Raw genomic sequence first — 13,660 nt, 5'->3', positions numbered from 1 at the left:
TCTCTCTCTTCTCTCTCTCTCTCTTCCCTCCTTCACACACCGAGCACCTTCTTCCCATCACTTTTGCTGTGAGGCTCTCAATTTTCGTGTTATTTGCCGCCCTTGGTTTCGCTGCCCTACGTGTGATATTCCCCACTGCGTCATTGCATCAGCAGCTGAACGGTTTGCGGGCAACAAGCAAAGAGAATAGAGGACAAAGGTCGCTGCTGGGTCTTGTCCGCAGACGTCATCAGCTGGCTGCATATCTATAGCGCATCAAAGCATCTAAGGTTTGCGCCCTGCCTCCTCCGCGCTAGTTGGGTGTGCAATATTTGGCTCCCGACACTTCGCAGGTGGCAGGCTGGTACCGTCAGCGCTCAGTATTAGCGTCCCGCTTCGCTGCTGACCTGTCCGCCCCGGCGTCTGTTGCCCTCTCTCCGACCTGCCTGGCCTGGTGTCTGTCCCGCTCTCCCCTACCTGTCCGCCTCGGCGTCTGTCCCACCGCGCTCCTGACGCGTCCCGCGTGATGTCTGCCGCCAGCTTCGGCGAGATCAGCAGCTCCGCCATCTTCGGTGACGTCAAGTACCTGGTGTTCGGCTACATTGTGATGTTCATGTACATCCAGCTGATGCTGGGCCGCTGCAACATGGTGGAGCACCGGGTGAGTGCGCTACGCGGCCTTCGTATGGGCGTGAGCGTGCCAGCGGCGCCCGCCGGCCGACACAGCTGGCAGGCCGCGCTGCGCGCCTCTCCCGTCTGGGTGGGTCGTTTGGGCCGCCCTGCCATGCTCGCCCCCCCCCCCCCCCCCCCCCGGCTCTCCGCCGGCCGACGCGGGCGCTGGTCAAGCAGCACACTCGGGATTGTGGACGTTATGTAAGCCGGATGGCTGGCACGTGGTCTGTGAGTCACCGCGGCGTCATCGAGCGGCACGTCTTGCGGTTCACTGAACCGCGCGGCATTTGATGTCATGTAGCGGAGGCGCCCGGGCCCGCGGTGAAGCCGTGAGTGGTAATGGTACGGGCACTTCCGCTAGAGCACAGTCGGAGCGACTATGTGCTGGAATGGCGCCGCCCGCCGTTACAGTTTATAGAGCAGACTCGCGCTGTTGGTTTTACGGCAAGGAGATCGCAAGTGCCGATGTTGCGTTAGCAGTCAAGACCTTTGTTGGACAAACAGACCACTCGAGGTATTCGACGGGGGCAAAAGAGATTTGTTTTTGTGGAAGATGTGCGTCATTTATCACTGCTTGCAACGCAAAGATCAATGTCGGCATCCACAGAACATTTGTATCGAAACATTTTCGAGCGAGGATGCAAGCTCGGGCAGACATGTTCGGATGACTCGCCGAAAACTGGCGCCGGCTCCTTTAGTTTTGTTCCGGGGCGCTGCTCACCTTGTCGATCGCCGTGCTGATAATGTGATGCTATTTATAGCGGCCGCCAGATGCGCACTATGTCCGAAGCCCCACTTGGCCTAGAAAACTGCTGGCTGCACGCCTCTGCTCAGAAACATGGATTGCTCGCGTGGACTATTTCAAGTGCATTGTTATCAACCGGCGGCATGGCTGTATGCTATGTTGGACAACCGTACCCGTTGCAGAGACGCTCTGTGTTTGCGGCTAGTAGTGGGCTATTTGTCGTTAATGGAGTAGAGTCCCTGGGGAATTTTAAGTAACGAGTGAGACGAGGCATTAGTCTCACAGATGGAATGCTTATTCGGATTATCGTCCTCATCGGAAAAATGTGGAGGACTCGTTTATGCCAGCGTGATGTTCACGCTCCTCCACTGTCGCTAGCTGAATGCTTCGCCGATCAGTAAGGGGTTAGCGGAGGGGTTGAAGCGAGGTATTAGTATCGCGGATAGAATGGTTCAGCCTATCGCTCTTGTCGGGACGAGGATGATGTCCGAACAAGTATTCCATTGGTCCCCTGAGGGCCACTTCAGAACAGACAGCTTCAGAATATGACACGCTTTTAATTGATCGACGCTGCGGTATTGGGTATATTGTCCCCGCGTTTTGGAGTCGGCGATGACGCACGCATGGTCATCACTGTGCGGTGAGTCGCTGGGCTCTCAGCTTACTCAACTCGTAAGCAACCTGCCATGTGTTTTGTCGGACACGTACGAAAATGGCCGAAGTACAACAAAGCCATCAACATCGTGAACGTGAAGCTATGTGTTGAACAAGGCTTGTGTGGGAGGAGCTCGGCGGCGCATGTGTAACTAGCCCAGTGTCTTGGTGGTGTTTGATTCGTGTTGCTCGGGCGTCACGGCACGTCACTGCGCTGGAGCACGGCTGACGGCGCCGGCTCGCTCCCTCTCCCCGGCAGACGTACCTGTCGATGGTGGGCGTGTTCAGCGTGGCTCTCGCCATCGTCGTCTCGTTCGGCCTGTGCTCGTCGCTGGGCGTGTTCTTCGGGCCGGTGCACAACATCCTGCCGCTGCTGCTGCTGGGGCTCGGCGTCGACGACATGTTCGTCATTCTACAGTGCTGGGAGATGCTGACGCCGGATGAGCGGCTGCGTCCGCTGGAGGAGCGCGTCGGCCGCACCCTGCAGCACGCCGGCGTCTCCATCACCGTCACCAGCCTCACCGACTTTGTCGCCTTCGCCATCGGCGCCTCCACGGTGAGGGGGCGTGCGGCGTGACTCGACGAGCAGCTGGAGACCAGCGTTGGACCTGAGGGCAGACAGTCGTGGCACGTATCTCCTCTGCGGCACGTCTCATGTCGCGGGCGCTTGGCCACCGCTGTCGCCAGCTTGTGATGTTAGGACGCCTTAGCGCCTTGATAGGGGGTTCGTCATGCCACTGGTCTGCGGCCGGTGGCATCGGTCGCGCTGAAGGTCAGTTGACGCCAGATGGCAGGACGGAACATGCCAAGCATTGCGGCACGTTTAAGTTTTAGCCACTAAATTCTGCCGTTGCCGAGAATGGCACGGTCGGATGGTGGGGGTGAGGGCTCACACAACAAGCACTGCGTTGTGTGAGCTCTGACCCCAGAAATCCATCCATTCAAAGGGTTCGGATCAAGTCTTAAAAAGTCGGCGTAATAGCCTATGACATTTATTGCCACATGTCGTGTGCATTGAAGATTGGCTCAATGGTACTGATGTTTGGTGTACTGCCTGCTGTCTTGGGTCAGTGACTCTTGCGCGTGACAGATCACGGCGATGAGAGGCGTTCTCCGCGATGGCATGTCAGGTATGTCGACACTGCCGGTTGCAGGTGCTGCCATCTCTGGAGTCGTTCTGCGTGTACGCGGCCGTCGGTATCCTGGCCGTGTACTTCATCCAGGCCACGTGGTTCGTTGCGTTCTTCACGCTGGACCAGCGGCGGATTGAGTGCCGGCGTGATGGCCTCGTCCCGTGCTACACCCATGTCGACTGGACGCCGAACGCCTGCAGCCAGAAGAGCTTCTTCCAGAACTTCTTCGGCCGCGTGTACGCGCCGCTCATACTCGGCAGAGTCGGAAAGGTGAGCTGGTGCTGTCGGCAAATCCAGGGCCAGGCCACTCAGTGCGAGGGCGAGCGGTTTTTTTGTGGTGTGCGTTATTATACTCGGGTGGGGACGTCTGTTGCCTACCAGCGTCGTCATCCTATGGGGAAAATCTGGACACCTGGAGCGTAAGGTAGTGTCCTGTTGGCACTCGCTCCACAGAGCTGTCTCACAAAGTGAGTCCCCGAACCGCCACATCCAGTACCAGGAGTGTGCGCGGCGAAATGACCTATGCCTCGCCCCAGGGTCCGAGTTTTTACCACTGGTGGCAGGGATGTCGGTATTTGCTCATGTTCTTGCACCCCAGCCCCGGACTTTGGCGCCTGTTTCCCTTATCCCCGCTTAAGATCGGCCGGTAGCTGAACGGCGCTCAGCCAACCGTGAAGGCACCTCGCGCTGGGGAAATGGGCCGAGCAAGTTAGATTTGAGTGCTGGGAGTCAGAGGGTAACGGATTAGCGGGCACGCGCACGTGCAGGCGGTCGCGAAGCCGGTTGGCTTGTTGCATGAGTTTATATTGGCATCCTGCATACCTTACGGGATGAATTTTGGACGCTGCCTCGGCCGACCCGTTGTGAGGGAGGCTGCTGTCCGTGACCTCGTCCGTCCCCGGTCCTCCGCCTCCAGGTGGTCGTGCTGGTGCTGACGTGCCTCCTACTGGCCGTCTTCTCGTGGGGCCTGTCCCAGCTGCGCCAGGAGTTCAACCCGCTCTGGTTCCTGCCGTCCGACTCGCACCTCGCGCAGTTTCACCGCAGCGCCGAGCACTACTTCCCCACCGAAGGCGAGCACGCAGCGCCGAGGCCTCCGCACCCAACATCGGCGGGCTCTGGCGCCGGGCTCGCTCCTATCCACAGACGCCGCGCGGCGTCCCTGCCCGCGGCAGCGAGTCGGCAGACAGGTGGTCAGTCAGCCAGTGGGTCTGCCTTTGAGCGGGTTGACGCCACTTGCTGGCTGATACCACATGTCGCGTGGCGCGTGTGTGCCTGACGCCTCAGGCACTATGGCTCGTTTAGAACACCCCTGCCTCGGCCCTCGAGGCATGGCTCGTGTGTGTTACAACGCGACTGCGCTTTGTCCTGCAGGCGAGAAGGGCGTCGTCTTCGTCAGCGGGGTGGACTTCGCAGACAACATGCCGCAGATGGCGCTGCTGTCGGAGCGCCTGTCGGCCGACCCCAGCATACAGCGCGTCGAGTCGTGGTACGACGAGTTTCAGTACTACATCAACTACAACAAATACGGAGGTACGCAGGAGTACGGTGGGCCAGCTGGCTCGCCTGCGTCGGGTGTCGTCTGTTGAGCCGCCCGCCGCCCGTCGCAGAGTCGACGCTTTTTGCCAGAGTTTGTGTAGCTTGAACCGTCCCCGTGCTCCCTGTGAGTGGCGAACGACCTGCCCGGAGACGCGTGCCGTCCGACTGTACAGTTTGGAGCAGGCTGTATGGGACAGTTGACTTGTCTCTCCGTAATGCGTGTTCGACTACATTCGTTGGGTTACCGCCGCCTGTCTGGCGTGTGACGTGCCGTGCTTCCGCGGGCGCCCGTCTGTCGCGCGTGGGCGCGTGCGTGGGTGGCGCCGCTGTAAGGGAGGCCGACGCGGGCCACTTACCAGCTGACGGCCCGCAGAGCTGCCGACGCGGCTCTACGACAGCTACCAGTTCCTGCCGATGCTCGGACAGTTCATATTCAGCCCGCGCGGCGGCAAGTTCCAGAAGTTCCTCCGCTTTAACGGCACGCTGGAGTGCGGCTCACCGGCGCCGCCCATCGAGGTGCGTCATCCCCTCCCCCGCCCCCGGCGCACCGGCGCCGCCCATCGAGGTGCGTCATCCCCTCTCCCGCCTCCGGCGCGCCGTAGCCGACTGCCGCCGCGTCTGACCGGGCATGACCTGTTCCCATGTCATTTGGACCGGCTCAGAGCTGGACAGGTCTCACCTGGTGTGACCTTACTCGGCCGAGACTCACCTGACCTGACCTCAGACAGCGTCTGCTGTCCTTGTCTCAACGCGGCGCAGCTTTCTCATTTGGTCAGGGCCGCAAACGGGTCAGTTCGGTCAGTTTTCGTGAAAACGGGAATGGCGCCGCTCTAGATACGAATAACGGGAGCCTGAACAGAGCGCCGCATTGCTGGGCCATTGACGGGTCCGAACTGTGCAGACGTCGACAGCGCCGCCGACATGGCGACTTCGTGCCACGTGTTTCCCATGGCGCAGTAACGCGGCGCGTAGTAAACGCTCAGCGCGCACGGTTCACACGGTGCGCGTGATTGTTGGCAGATCGCCATGGTGTCGTACACCCACACGCTGATGAACGGTCCCGTGGAGCAAATACCGGCCATGCAGCGGGTCAAGCAGATCGCCAAGTCCGTCAACTTCACCGGCGACGGTGGGTCTCGCTCGTCCGGCGGCGCTGCAGCCACCGCGCGTCGCTGGATTAGCCCGCTGGATTAGCGGGCTTCGTGCTCGCTGAGTGGGGCAAATGCTGCACTTGGTGAAGCAGGCGATTTGTTTCATTCGTAATTTGGGTTGTGTTGCCCACTATGCCCATCGTGCTTGGCATGTGCGCGAATCTTCACGCCGCCAGTCTGGGCACCTAGCGATGCTGTCGTGGTGCTGTTCTTGGTCTTTGGTAGGTCTGTCTGGTTCCCCCGGTGCGCGCTTCATCCAGCTGAGCTGGGACCGTAGCGTCGGTTGATCTTCAAGTAATCGTATGCCCAGCTGACCAGCGATGGCCGGCCGACAGGCTCATGACCTTTGAGTCGGTGACGTCCTGTCGATCTGCGGGAGCCGTTGCGGTGTGGCGTCCGATTGTCCTGCGGCGGCGCGTGTGACGTGTGACGCCTGGCTGATCCTGTGACGTCTGCTCTTCTGCGGCGGCCCGTTGACGTGTGACGTGTGACGCCCGGCTGATCCTGTGACGTCTGCTCTTCTGCGGCGGTCCGTTGACGTGTGACGTGTGACGCCTGACTGATCCTGTGACGTCTGCTCTTCTGCGACAGCCCGTTGACGTGTGACGTGTGACGCCCGGCTGATCCTGTGACGTCTGCTCTTCTGCGGCGGCCCGTTGACGTGTGACGTGTGACGCCTGGCTGATCCTGTGACGTCTGCTCTTCTGCGGCGGCCCGTTGACGTGTGACGTGTGACGCCTGGCTGATCCTGTGACGTCTGCTCTTTTGCGGCGGTCCGTTGACGTGTGACGTGTAGCGCCTGGCTGATCCTGTGACGTCTGCTCTGCTACGGCGGCCCGTTAACGTGTGACGTGTGACGCTTGGCTGACCTGTGACGTCTGCTCTGCTACGGCGGCCCGTTAACGTGTGACGTGTGACGCTTGGCTGACCTGTGACGCCTGCTCTTCTGCGGCGGCCCGTTGACGTGTGACGTGTGACGCCTGGCTGACCCTGTGACGTCTGCTCTTCTGCGGCGGCCCGTTAACGTGTGACGTGTGACGCCTGGCTGATCCTGTGACGTCTGCTCTTCTGCGGCGGCCCGTTGACGTGTGACGTGTGACGCCTGGCTGATCCTGTGACGTCTGCTCTTCTGCGGCGGCCCGTTGACGTGTGACGTGTGACGCCTGGCTGACCCTGTGACGTCTGCTCTTCTGCGGCGGCCCGTTAACGTGTGACGTGTGACGCCTGGCTGATCCTGTGACGTCTGCTCTTCTGCGGCGGCCCGTTGACGTGTGACGTGTGACGCCTGGCTGAACCTGTGACGTCCGTCCGGGACGCGGCGCTCGACTGACCGGCGGCGGCGGCACCGACAGCGCCGCTGGTCCAGCCGCTGGCGGAGATCTACGCCAGCTGGGAGACGGACCAGGTGATCGAGTTCGAACTCTACCGCAACATGGGCCTGGCCCTGCTCTGCGTGTTCGTCATGGTGCTCTTCCTGATCGCCGACCTCATCGTCTGCCTGCTGGTGCTTGCCTGCGTGGTGTTCACCCTGGTGAGTCCAGCGCGCCGGGCGGGGGCCCTGGCAGCGCTGGCTGCGGTCCTCACTGCGCCGGAAGGGCGCGGGGCCGGTGTGAACCGTTGATCTCGCTGCTGGCTAGGCCTGTAGTATGTCTGTGTGTCATCATAAATAGCCTGTACGTTGTGCACTACTTCTGACGGCATGTGCGTTCATCATCGAGCGCGACGGGCGCCGCAGGTGCTAAGCTTTTTGCGATGCCGTCCCTGCGTGACGTTCTCGCGCCGGCTGCATTCGTGTGGTTGACTGGCGTGCCCTGCATGTGCTCCGGTCCGCCGGCTACCCTGAGCCGCCCTCCCCTCCCTGCATGTGCTCCGGTCCGCCGGCTACCCTGAGCGGCCCTCCCCTCCTTGCATGTGCTCCGGTCCGCCGGCTACCCTGAGCGGCCCTCCCCTCCCTGCATGTGCTCCGGTCCGCCGGCTACCCTGAGCCGCCCTCCCCTCCCTGCATGTGCTCCGGTCCGCCGGCTACCCTGAGCGGCCCTCCCCTCCCTGCATGTGCTCCGGTCCGCCGGCTACCCTGAGCGGCCCTCCCCTCCCTGCATGTGCTCCGGTCCGCCGGCTACCCTGAGCGGCCCTCCCCTCCCTGCATGTGCTCCGGTCCGCCGGCTTCCCTGAGCCGCCCTCCTTTCCCTGCATGTGCTCCGGTCCTCCGGCTACCCTGAGCCGCCCTCCCCTCCCTGCATGTGCTCCGGTCCGCCGGCTACCCTGAGCGGCCCTCCCCTCCCTGCATGTGCTCCGGTCCGCCGGCTACCCTGAGCCGCCCTCCCCTCCCTGCATGTGCTCCGGTCCGCCGGCTACCCTGAGCGGCCCTCCCCTCCCTGCATGTGCTCCGGTCCGCCGGCTACCCTGAGCGGCCCTCCCCTCCCTGCATGTGCTCCGGTCCGCCGGCTACCCTGAGCGGCCCTCCCCTCCCTGCATGTGCTCCGGTCCGCCGGCTACCCTGAGGCGCCCTCCCCTCCCTGCATGTGCTCCGGTCCGCCGGCTACCCTGAGCGGCCCTCCCCTCCCTGCATGTGCTCTGATCCGCCGGCTACCCTGAGCCGCCCTCCCCTCCCGGCCCTCAGGTGGACGTCGGCGGCCTGATGTTCTTCTGGGGCCTGACGATCGACACCGTCTCGTGCATCGACGTCGTGCTGGCCATCGGCCTCTGTGTGGACTACGCGGCGCACGTGGGCCACACATTCCTGACGCAGCGCGGCGGTCGGCAGCAGCGCGCCCTGCAGACGCTGCGCGATATAGGGCCAGCTGTCTTCAACGGCGGCTTCAGCACGTTCCTAGCCTTCATCTTCCTCGCCACGTCCACCTCGCACGTGTTCGTCACGTTCTTCAAGGTACGCGGCGGAGAGCGCGTAGTCAAGGGAAATGAGGTTTATGCGCGTCTGCCATGCGTGGAGGGGAGCCGCGTCAACATACAGGGCTTAAGCGCGTGTTCATGTGTCTCAAACCAACACGTGGGTGATGCCAAAGGGAGGCTGAGTCGATGCGTGCATTTGAGTCGGTTCCTTCACACATTTTATTAGGTACCATCGATCCAACTGCTGAAATCACGGAGAAGTGATTCATGCATTGCATTTATTTAGAGATGCATGCATTTAGAGATGTCAGATGTTCTTGCTCTGACGGTTTTTGTGCAGGAGATAGAACATATAAATGTTGACAGCTGTCCTGTTACGAAAGCAGATGTGTGTGGATTCGATGCAGTCCATAGAGTGGCTTATATCTTAAGCTCTCCTTGGAATGTAGTTTGTTTGGTTTAATGATCTGATGATTCACAACGAATGATAATTTAGTTTAGCAAGTGATTCGGAATGATGGTCGTAATTAATGGTCCTAGACTTTCGCCAAAGCCGATTCATTTCTTTAAGATCTAATTAAAGTTGACTCAAAATCTTGTTGATAGAGTTATAATGAACATAAGCAAGAGAGGTGTCGAGCCCGAGCACCAGCTCAAAATTGTACAGTGCTCTTCATAGCCAGGGTCTGATTCTCTGTACCATCAGCCAGCCCTCTCGACACATCAACCCCGTGTGCTGGGAGTCTAGGCTCAAATCGATTAATCCCATGCTGAATCATACGCATGTCTTCAAACCAGTCTGCGATGTTTTAGTTGAGCCATACGTGGTCTTGTTACCCCGGCGACGGGCGCGTGAAGCTATGTTTTATCGTCGGTCCGACAGATGTCACTGTATGTGTCGGCAGGTGTTTTTCGGGGTGACTGTGTTCGGCCTGTACCACGGCCTGGTTCTGCTGCCTGTGCTGCTGAGCCTGGTGGGGCCCGACCCCTATCTGCCTAGCCGCAACGAAATTGAAATGACCTCCAACGGTGCCTTGGCGAATGCTCCAGACGCCAAGAGCAATGGCCACGCCGACGTTGACGACCCAGGTCAGGTCGCGCGCGCCGGCCTTTCGCCGCTTGGGAAGCCTGGTATTCGGAGCGCGTTCAGCCAGATGCTAAATACATGAAGCATTCTGCCTGGCAGCAGCTCAAGCTCGTTTTCTTGTACTGTAGTTGTGCCTTGCGTGGGTCGTGAGCTCCTGGCTTCGCTCCAAAACTTTTTCGTTCCACTTCCATTGGCGAGAGGCTTTTGCAACACTAAGTTTGTCCTTAGAAACAGCTCAGCGGAAACTGCCCTCACAACATCATTATATGTCTAACTGTTCAGTGTGTTCGTGCGAATAATTGCAGGGCCTCTCGGTCCATGACTGTTACGCCGCCCGTGACCGTGCGTCTCTGTGCACCTGTCTGACATGGTGCCTGTTCGATTGCAGGCGTCTCCGAAGTGGAGTACACGCCTCGGGCACCGAGCGCCACGCCGGCCGCGGACGCCTAGCTGGTGTTTTGTCCCGCACCTTCGCTCTAGCTGGAGCGCCGCTCATCTTCACCAGCCGTGCGTGATCTTGAGAGCGGGGCGCGCGCGCGCCGCGGTGCCCGGGCCGGCCGGGCGGCGACGGCCCACGGAGAGCCGCCCGCCACGGCGCCAGGGACGATGCCGGCGCCGGCTCGGACGCGAGGCACCGCCGCCTCCGCCGTCGGCGATGGTAGTGGGCGCCCCGATCCGGCGCCCACCAGGGCCGGCCGATGGTCGATGCGCCGATGGTCGTCCGGGAGCGGTGTCGATCGCCGCCTGGCCGTGCCGGCTCTGGACTGGACGTCGGGCCGCGCTCGGGGAAAGGGCCGCCAGACCGTCCCGGTCAGGGCGCGGTCCGGAGGGTCAGGACTGTTGCGCTGACACCCGGCTAAGTGCCGTCTGCCGCCCCTGAGCAGACCGTTTGGAGACGGGCCACGTTCCAGGGCTCTGGAGGACTGTCCAACAGACCGGAGACTACGCGCGCTGAGTGTATCAAGACCATACGAGTTGTTCAACCGTGTTTATGTTGCGTGGTTAACCACCGCTCTGGCCACGACTGCCGAGAAACAGTTATGTGCGGTTCCTGGCAAAATTGCACTCAGCCTCCAGCTGGAAACGATAACGCTTGATGTGCCACAGTCGTGCTGAGGGCGCGTAGGTGCCGAGCTGTAATGCCCAGGGCAGCCAGACGCGGGGTCACATTAGTTTGTGACGTTAAAGGGATTTCTAAGCATGGAGGTATTTTAGGTCGAAGAGTCTAGTCCAATTTTGTCGGAACATGGTGTCCACTCATCAGAGTGTTAGTAGTATCATCTGATGCTCTTTCAATGTTGGAGGAAAAGTCGCTATTACTATCTCCGGTGGATCGCTATATTTGTATTGTCCGTGATAGTAGTGCAACAATATTCCACCATGTCAAGATGTGGGATGCTTTTCCACTGATGCTGTAGAAACCGTATCCAAACGCGCGTAGAAACCCGATGTAGGATTAATATTCCGCATAGGTATGCACCCGCTGGGTCTCAAAGAGGCCAGCATGAAGATCCCGGAGTTCGGTGCGGTAAGACAAAGGAGCTTTCATCATTACGTTTGTAGCTCTCAGTTTCTCTGTAGGCTTAGTTGTTGCCTGTGAAGCGCGGCTACTGCATGCGGGGCGTGCGGCGTCATGTTGCAGGCTGTAGGCCCCGCCGGCTCCCTGTGTGTGTGTGTGTGTGTGTGTGGAGACTTGCCTCGTCGGCGGCTCGTCGCGCCTGTGTGATCCCCGATGCTCTGTGATGAAGTACGCCCGCTGCGCTAGGGTTGGTGCTGTGGACACTGGTCTCTCTGGTGAAAGGGGTGGGGGGCTGTAGTCAGTTCGTTAGAGCTGTCTGCAATTAATGTTTTCAATAGAACCATGCAAGCGCATAGTCCTGGAAGAATAGTTTTTGCTTGAAAGAAAATTTCGTGGTAAGCGTTTGACGAACGAGGCAAGCAGATCAAACTAAGTACTTGCCGATTATGTGCTCGAACAGCGATGTTTAAAAGGAGATCCGCTTTTCTGGAACCGGCTACTGCCGTGCCTCTGCCGGAAGTGTGCGTGTCCAGCCCTTGGATAGTTTGTTTTCTAGAAGATTTCATATTCTACTTTGAGTGGCTGCCTGGTGTCGGACGTGTTGCCTGGCTGTCATGCGAGATTTCTGTGATCGTGATCAAGAGACGACGTGTGTAGTTTGCTTTCAGTGCGTTTGATTTGCCACAGAATAAAGTAATTATATCTAAGGTTTATGGGCGTGTCGACTACGCGGCCATTTTGCGCCCTCTCGAGTGCTGCCAACTGCATGCCGCTCGGTCAGAACTATTTCGTATATTACTCCGCACTTTGATCTGTATACCTAAACGGTTGGACGGTTACAAGTTATTATGAAGGCTACATCGACTAAGACGGCGTGCGTTGTCAGCAATATCACAACGTGGGTCCCGGCCTAGGAGCCGTGAAAAGGGCGCTGGAACGAAGCAACACGGATGATCTATGACAATGACACGGGGTCAGGACATCGGTCCGGAGGGCAGGACGGTCAGATGCTCGTCACATCCCTTGCACTGCAACATGGCCTAGCTCGGTAGGTAACACGAGCGCGTAGTGCAGGTGTGCTCGAGCCGCGGCCGGGAAACAGCAACCTCCTCGAATCTCTTGCTCTGGTCAGACGCCTCCCACGCACCAACCAGTGGTTTGATGGCCTGGAATGTGTGATGTGCTTTGACGAAGTCATTTTGCTATCTGTCATGAATATACCTGGTAACTACCGACTTCAGGTCACCCACCGGTAGCTTGATGGAAAGAGGGTAATATTGACATGCGTTGCTCTCGCTATGGCCTCTGCTCTTTCGTCGATGTGGCTGAGAATCCATATGAATGTGACTAACGTGTTGTTGGTGGGATTTGCGAAGTTCTTTTCAAACGGTGCGCACGAGGTCCGGGTGGTCACAAGGGAATGAGGTTGGGTCTGGTGATGAAAGGGCGCTCAACGGGTCAGTTAAAATCAGAGTCATGTTCCATGCGACGTTGGCTATATGGCAACGCCGTTAAGATGGCGAAAACCTCAGCGAACACATGTAGTTTGAGCTTAGTGGTATAATGAACGCAGTACGGTGCAAAGTGAATGCGTGCACCTTACAGTGAATCATGTTTTTGAGCAGCCAACCGCAGAATAGTTCGCCAAAGTGTTAAAGGTTTGAGTAACAGTGGACCTGTTGCTTCAAAGAGCACACTAAGTCGGCCCGGCGAAGCCATTTTAACATGCCTTGCCTTGACCTGGACAACAATAAGACTATCGTGAGGTATCATTCTCGCTGGCAGACATATCCTGTGTATTAACTCACTGTGTTGCAGTTAGATCGTTGCAGCTTATTTCAAGTTGTATACGAGTATTCCCAGTTCTGCGTTATATGTAACCGTTTATTGCCGCTCCTTACCGTGTTTGGAAATACCATTGAACCGGAGAATAGTTGGCGTGAGCACAAAACACTTCAGTTTGCTTTTTATTACAAATCAAGAACCATTGCAAGAACACCTACACCATGCATTCACTTGCATCTGGAACATTACTTCGCGCAGGCAAAACCCTTTCTAGACGAATGGCACATGTAAGGATGCATTGGGCTTTTACCGCCTTGATCGACCTGTTTTGATGTTGCCTCAGGTTTTATGGAACAAGTGTACATTCCCTTCAATGAGTTCGAAAATATCGGAAGGTTGTGCGAGTGTGACTACCACTACCTGTATGCTTCTTCACTATCTTCACTTATCTTCACTACCACTACCATCTACCACTTCTGTATGCTTGACAGATGGATAATCAGGAACCGACCACTGTCCACCAACACATGAACAAATGACTAGAAAAAC

At 58.5% G+C, this 13,660-nt stretch overlaps 1 protein-coding gene across 1 annotated transcript in view; it reads left to right on the top strand.

The window, feature by feature from the left end:
• The window catches only part of LOC119102630 (NPC intracellular cholesterol transporter 1), a gene marked incomplete in the record, with an annotated part of 19,048 nt that extends 6,492 nt beyond the window's left edge, over positions 1–12,556 (top strand). Inside the window, 10 exon segments of the mRNA XM_037226081.1 lie at positions 2,310–2,606; positions 3,205–3,453; positions 4,100–4,253; positions 4,555–4,713; positions 5,093–5,235; positions 5,740–5,848; positions 7,223–7,401; positions 8,491–8,757; positions 9,626–9,809; positions 10,196–12,556. Of these exon segments, the coding sequence (XP_037081976.1) occupies positions 2,310–2,606; positions 3,205–3,453; positions 4,100–4,253; positions 4,555–4,713; positions 5,093–5,235; positions 5,740–5,848; positions 7,223–7,401; positions 8,491–8,757; positions 9,626–9,809; positions 10,196–10,257 (1,803 nt within the window).
• Positions 12,557–13,660: the final 1,104 nt, after the last annotated feature.

This window comes from Pollicipes pollicipes, unplaced genomic scaffold (genome assembly GCF_011947565.3).
Source record: "Pollicipes pollicipes isolate AB1234 unplaced genomic scaffold, Ppol_2.1 Scaffold_5724;HRSCAF=6776_pilon_pilon_pilon, whole genome shotgun sequence".
NCBI lineage: Eukaryota > Metazoa > Arthropoda > Thecostraca > Pollicipedomorpha > Pollicipedidae > Pollicipes > Pollicipes pollicipes.
This window is presented reverse-complemented; position numbering and strand designations above follow the sequence as displayed.